This window comes from Octopus bimaculoides, chromosome 3, assembly GCF_001194135.2.
Source record: "Octopus bimaculoides isolate UCB-OBI-ISO-001 chromosome 3, ASM119413v2, whole genome shotgun sequence".
NCBI lineage: Eukaryota > Metazoa > Mollusca > Cephalopoda > Octopoda > Octopodidae > Octopus > Octopus bimaculoides.
Window position 1 is genome coordinate 85,472,667 of NC_068983.1, and position 7,612 is coordinate 85,480,278.

At 32.9% G+C, this 7,612-nt stretch overlaps 1 protein-coding gene across 5 annotated transcripts in view; it reads right to left on the reverse strand.

Annotated features, from left to right (window-relative positions):
* Positions 1 to 7,612, reverse strand: part of LOC106881021 (F-box/LRR-repeat protein 20) — a 413,298-nt gene that overhangs the window by 199,420 nt on the left and 206,266 nt on the right. For all 5 annotated transcript variants that reach the window (XM_052966263.1, XM_052966261.1, XM_052966260.1 and 2 more), the window contains one exon: positions 6,896 to 7,136. In XM_052966263.1, the coding sequence (XP_052822223.1) occupies positions 6,896 to 6,973 (78 nt within the window). In that variant the 5' untranslated portion in view covers positions 6,974 to 7,136. The remainder of the gene's footprint in view (positions 1 to 6,895; positions 7,137 to 7,612) is intronic.

Here is a 7,612-nt window from a genome sequence, read left to right on the forward strand (position 1 = left end):
TATATATATATATATATATATATATATATATATACATACAACAGGCATCTTTCAGTTTCTGTCTACCAAATCCATGCACAAAGTTTTGGTTAGTCCGAGGCTATAGTAGAAGACACTTGATCAAGGTGCCATGCAGTGGTACTGAACCCAGAACCATGTAGTTGGGAAGTAAACTTCCTACCATACACCCATACCTGTACAATCCTACCTGTGCCTACATAACTGTTCTTATAGATCTTTCAATACATCTTTCCATTATGTTGAAAATTTAGATTATATTTTTAATTTCATTCATTAATTGTGCTTGTAAAAAGTGTAACTCACAATCATATATATAACAAGCAGAATAATAATGGCATCAAATTTGGCACAAGGCCAGAAATTTCAGAGGAGGGGGTTAAGTCAATTACATTGGCCCCAGTGTTCAACTGGTACTAATCTTATTGACCCCAAAAGGATGAAAGGTAAAGTCAACCTTGGCAGAATTTGAACTCAGAACATAAAGCATTTTGCCTCGCATGCTAACCATTCTGCCAGCTTGCCACCCTAAACAGAATAATAATAACAGCTTCTCAAATGATTTACAAAGCTGAAGTGACTTACTGTCACATTATCCAATAACCTATTCAAAGAGGGATATTGCTTTTTATTTTCTTCCCCCACCCCATTTCATCAAACAAAAGTAGTAAAGCTAAGCAACAACATTGAAGATAAATAAGATAAAAGAAGTAACTTCAATGGCATATGAAACAAAAGTGGCCTAATAATCCATGGTATCTAGTCCAAATTAGCATAGTTGTGATAGCATGCCATAAAGGCAGTTAACCTGAACCAAAATATTAAGTGCATATGTTTTAAGAGAATTACATTGAATCAATACATTTTGGGCCAATAAACACAGACAACAACAAAACTGTTTGTGGCTCCATGAATCAGTTGTTTTTTACTCATGGAAAGTGAATGGACACAGTAAATAATATTTTCAGGCTATGAGGGTTAGAAACCAGAAAATATGATAAAAGCAATTAACCCTTTTAATACAACTCCATCTGAGACAGCTCCTGGTTCAATGATACAAACTTACTGTTTTAATCCTTTAGTATTTAAACCAACCATATCTGGCCCAAATATTTTACCTCTTTTATGTTCACACTAGCCAGATCAGGCTTCTCACATCTACCCTACCATGTCATCTTGAAAATTATACAATCATGTCATCAAAATCTTAAAGCTACCAGATGATGCATGAATAATTAAAAGCAACGTGAATAAATAAGAATCACCTTTGACAGAGGAATCTGAGTGTTAAAGGGTTAAAGTCATCTAAATCAATATTTTTCCATCCAAATTTCATGTGAATTTGTGCTCTAAACACTGGCTTAATGATGAAAACGTTATTTTACTAAATTCTTCATTATTTCAACATTAAATGAAACAAAGCCAGTGTATTTCAACAGAAATATGGTAACAAAAGCATTTTAATATTTAATCTGATCTGATTTGTAAGCTACTTAATAGTTTGAGAGAAAATGTGGAAAGGAAGTGAATTCTATAGAGATAAAATTCTAGAATGGATCAGGGATTAATTAATATGTAAGGTCTGCAACTGAATAACACTTCTCAAATTCTAGGCTGCTTTATTATCTTTAAAAAAATAATAATAATAATAAAATCAACAACCATTTAGCTGTGATTTCATATTTTTGTATGTAAAGTAAACTTTGCTAAAGTTCTAAACTTAGAACCAATAAATCAAAATTTTTATAAGTATTTTTTATTCATTCAATTTAAATATGTTTAACATGATGCTGAAAAACAGTTACAATTAAAATTGAGCTGAAAGCTATAACTGAACTAAAATCAGATGTTTCACTGCTTAGCTATTTTGTATTACATTAGGTTTGTTTTGTTTTTGACATTTTACGCCTCACTTTCCCTGGGTGAGGTAGATATTATTTATGTTTGTTGTTGTTAAATCAATTGTTTTTACAGCTGGATACCCTCCCCACCAATAATAAGTCAACTGTGAATTAGGAGTAGAACTGGTTTTGCCAGTCAGGTAAACTGGAACAAAGTTATAGAAATAATAAATCTGAATGCAATGCTTGTCATTGACGTATTAATTAACTCTATCTCTCTCTCTCTCTCTCTCTCTTCAAGTCACCTTGAGGCTATTGCTGCAACAACTTCAATGAAACATTTACAGTATTGGGTGAAGGTTAGAAAATTTGAAGATTTTTCAGAATTCAACCACGGCCAACAAATGAAATTGTATCCTTGGCTCAACTTCAAGATTAACTGCTGTGCTATTACATGAGACAAGTTGGATGTTTCCAGTTTGAAAATGGCCTCACAGTTCATGCTATCTTATTTATTACGTAAGTATTTAAACACGTTATATGTAAAATAAAAACGAACGATAAAAACTTGAGTGCGGTATTTTATCTTAGCACATTCTAACCATTCCTGGAAGCTCAAAGATTCCTGATAATGCTGCATTAGAGTTTGATATTTTTAAGATATTACATAGTATTATTAACACTACGCATAAATAGAAATCCTTCAACTGGATGTAGAAGCAAGTGAGTAAATATTCTTAAAAGAGATATTTTAAAATTATTAACATCATCTTATTTATGGAATTTATGGAATTTTTAAATCCATATTCACTGCTAATCTTTAAATTCTGCAATATATTTTAATTGGATTTATTATTAGCATTGCTGAGGCCACCTAAAACCAGATCTTTGCATTAATTCTTTAAACAAATATCTGTTAATTCCTCTCCAGGCCTTACTTTGACTGCAATCAGGCTTTATATAAGATAAAAAATATTTTTAAAACCATTGCTTTTTTTTTTTTTCTTTGTTTGTTTTTTTAATGCTAGAATATACAGAAGCCATTGCATGTAAAAGATGGTAATAATAATATTCTGATTTTGAGACATGCTTCAAGCAGCTGAAACTGGAAAAGTTTGGCACTGACAACATTCAAAATTTTGGTTGTTATTTTGACAATGTCTGTCTATGCTCCAACACAATCCAGATCAAGTACCTAGATGGCTCCTTATTTGTGGAACATCAATCCTTGAGAAATTACCAATAGGTAATCCTACCTCGTTACTCGTTTGTTAGTAATTTGTAAATTACCATCCAAAATATTATCAGAGTAACTGAACATTTAAAAGGACAGAGGGAGAGAGAGGGGGAAGAGAGAGGGGGAAGAGAGAGAAAGAGAGAATGTAATTCCTGCAGAACAAAAGAGAGAGAGTGTATAATTGCTGCAGAACAAGAGGGATTTATGTATAAGTCCTACAAGACAACTGACCAGCTCCCTCGTCATCGCAATTTGTTGCCCCTGTAGCTGCAGGCACATTTTGTCACCTTGAGAAGGGTGCTTAAAAGAAATACATCACAAAGTTTATTTCCGATACTTTAAGCTGTAAACAGGCTACTCCCAATTCAAAATGAGGCTAAACTTCTGTTTTCTGATGCCATTTTCATTGTTTATATACTAACTATGAAGTAAACAAACTTTGAAACCAATTGCAGTTTTTTTTTTGTTTTTTTTTTTTTAACTGAATGAAAATGGCTGCTTTTGCATTTGAAGCTTTTCTGAAAGAAATCGTGTCTGATTCTTACTCAGGCGAATATCGATGATGAAATTATTCGAGGAGATAACAAGGACATAGACTGTGCTAATGTTATACTAAGAATGATGTACCAAGTGGGTGCTATCATCCATGGTTGGCTGATTTAAGGAAAGTACTGGCTCCAAGGAGGTACATTTCTGAGGGGCTACTCTTTCATCAATTCCTTAATGCATTGCATAAAAATATTATTCATCCATTCCTTTATTAGTAGACAAAATAATCAAGTCTGTACATACAACAAAAGTTATAACAAATTTAAAACAGTAGGTGCTCATATCTTCTGTTCCCTCAAAAATTATGCAGTGGCAGGGAAAACTATTCTAAGGGTAAATCATTGAGCTAAAGGTTATGACTCTACTGAATGATGTGCAAGTTAACAAAAGGAACCCATTGTGTTCCTCAACTGATTACAAGAAAGTTTTTGGTCAATCCCAACATAACTGGCATGAAAAGCTAGAAGTGCATCAATTTGAGGACACCACAATGAACTTCATCTCAACAAAATGAAGAAGCAGTCTGTTCTAACAGTGACCAACACCACCACCACAACTGTAAGCTGAAGCTGCAGACAAATAACAACTGGGATATTCCAAGATGATTGAACATCTAGTCTTTAAATTCATCTTATGCTTATTGTCTTCAAGCTGGTTGACCATCTCCTCTTAATAGAACATCTAAAGCTGTATAGTGAAAGTGGTCACCAGCTTTAGAATTTCTTTAGAGCAATATGGCAAGAACATAAAAAGGCCCTCTGGATGGGGAAATGCAAAGTAACAATATCAAACAGACTGATTAGTTAAGAAACTGATTAGGGAACACCACAGAAAGAAGATAATTCATGAAGTGAACAATTCTATTCTCTAAAAATGGAAAATGAATATTTTGACAGACACAAAATTTTTTTTAATGCATCTCATAAGCTCAGAGCAAGAATGTTATTTGTATTCTTAACAGATATGCACTAACAGGAACAAAGCAAATCTAGATTCATTAGACCAGAACAAAAGAAATCTACAAAGAAAAAAACCTCCACCACATACTACACAATGAGTCTGATTAAAGATCCCCATAAGAGAAGGCAGCAGGTGACTAATGAGCATTAAAGAGCAGCTTAAGACAGTCTGCAACATAATCTTTGTCAATTATGTTAAAAGATAGCAAGTTGATAAAATTCTGCCAAGAAAATGGATTAGATTTTGAACAGCTAAAGTCTAAATCAAAAGCAGTGGCAAGATGAAAATACTGATGACACATAAATCAACCAAGGTGGACATCTATAAAGACATGGCCAATACTTCTGCAAAGTAGATACTCTATTTAAAACTAACTATAGCCTGAATGAACAAAATTCAAGGCCATCACTACTAAATATATTGACAGGAATTTCTACAATTCTTACAATAAAGATTATAAATGTCACTTAAGTGGTATATTTTCTGAAGAACTACTATACATTGTATCAACATCTCCTACACTAGCACAGACAAAATATACTTGAAAATGCAATAATATAGCAAATCTGCTCTATGTACACCTAACCATCAAATTTTAACTCCTTGAAAAAAAAAAGCTCTGTTGTATTCATGTGAACCACCACTTGTCTTAGAAAATGACATGAAAATACTATGAAACTACAGCAGATAGACCAACAGACTGCATATGATAAGCTTGACATCATTTTCCATGACAAGAATGACAATACTGTACTAATTATCAGCATAGAAATACCAAATAAACTAATGATGTGTAGAAGCAAGTTAAAAAGCTAAGGAATTACGCCAACCTAGCTGTTAAACTTGTTAAGGAATTTGTCTAACATCTCCAACTGAAAGAATAAACAACATTGACAGAAAACCTACATGAATAGGCATAGGAATATTCCAGAGAATTGCAATACTGAGGTCTGTATAAATTACTTGTACATTCTCAAACATCATTTATTAACCTTAAATGTTTTTTTTTTAATGCACGTTTTCCAAGATGTACTTAATTTTTGTTTCAAGAGGAGGAATCCTAACTTACCATTCTCTTTTATTGTTCATTGTTTGAGAAATATTAGGAAACAAACTTCTTACCACACAGCTATGCCTGCATCTATATTAACCTATTATTAATAGTGAAGAAAGGACTGTAAACCATTTCAAGAAACCATTATATTTTAATAAGAAAAATTATTCAATTCCAGCATTATGACTTCACCTCAAACTAAACCAAGACATGAATATAGAAAGATGGAAAAAAAAAATTGAACTAAATATCTATCACTAAAAGTACTTTGCAAAAGAAAAAGAAATTAAGATGATGTTCTCAAAATGCTTATTAAAACAAGAATTTAGTCCAAACACTAATATTTTCTTTCAGACAGTCTGAAAGAAAAAGTGTAAAATAGCTTTTATGATAATGTAAGATACAAATTTTTATTTATAAAAAAAAAATTGTTTTTAAACCAATGTAACATTAACCACAAGGGTTATGTTTGTCAGGCACAGAGTTTCATACAAACTATTCAAAAAAGAAGGAGCTATGATAAAATAACCATTATCTTTTTACCCTAATACTTCACTGGTAATTTATTTCATTGTCATCCACCACTACCCGAACTCCATAGGATGACAGATAAAGCTTACCTTAGCAGAATTTGAATATTCTGAATGGAAAGGATTACAACTAAAATACTGTAAAGCATTTTGTTTGTCGCTTTGCTGAATATGTTAATCCACTGAATTATGGCACCGTAAAGGGCATCCAGTTCTAGAAACCTTGCCAAAGTAGACACTGGAGTCCAATGCAGCTCTCTGGCTAGTCAAATCCTGTCTAACTGTCCAATGGATGCCAGCTTGGAATATGGATGTTAAATGACTATTACAACACCACTATGATGTCTAAGTGAGCAAGAAAATGAAAAGGATCAAAAGTTTCATATATGTTAAATTGAGAAATGAAGAGAGGAGATAGGTGCAGAATATGACTCAGACACAAAAAAAAAAGAGAAGTGAGGATGGATGCGTGTGTACATAGATAGAAAGGCAGCGATGAAATAATGAAGTGAGATAGTCATTGAGAACAAGAAAAGAGAATGAGTGGATCTAAAAATGATAACTGAAAGAAAATGAAATAAAACACAAGAAGAAAATAGAGCAAAGCTTACTGAAATAAAGCAGAAATACATCCCATCATTTTTGAAGAACACTAGGTTAATGAAAGCAATTAATGAGAGAAAATAAAAAATAAGGTAAACATTACCTGCATAATCAACATGGTGTCATGTCCATCATCTACATATAAAGAACGTTGGTGGTTCTCTTGTATTGTATGGTTCATGTCTTGTGGTGAGCCAATATATGACAGAAACTACGTCCTTGGCAACCACTGCAGAGACAAAAGCAGAGGGTGTAGAAGCCAAATCTACAGCTTCCAAAAGGCAAAGGAAACAGTCCACTTGAATCTCCTTTTAGACACTGTCTCCAAAGTAAGTACACAAAATCTGTAATAGAAATAAATTCACATTATATTTGTATCATAGCACACATTCATTTACTCAAAATTGACGCTTCACTCCATTGCTAGCTCAAGTTTCTCATTACTATCATGTTCTATAAGGTGAGAGAATTAAAACCCAGCTGCAGAGGTGGGGTAAATTAACTCTATTACATGCACTTTGAATACATTTTTCTCTTAAGATAGTGATTCACTCCATTGCTGTTCAGTATTTGCCTTCTTCGATCCTTTGGGAGGAATACTGAGAAAAATATTGAATAAATAAGCTATTATTACATGTTTGAAGCAATTTGTACCACTTTAACTTTTGCTTAAATATATAACTACATGCATATTGCAGGTGAAAGATAGCATCAAACTATACCTATGGTAGAGTGGATAGTTTGTGTGATTTATTCAATGTTCAGCTTCACTTGCTTGCCACACACACACACACACACACACACACACACACACACACAC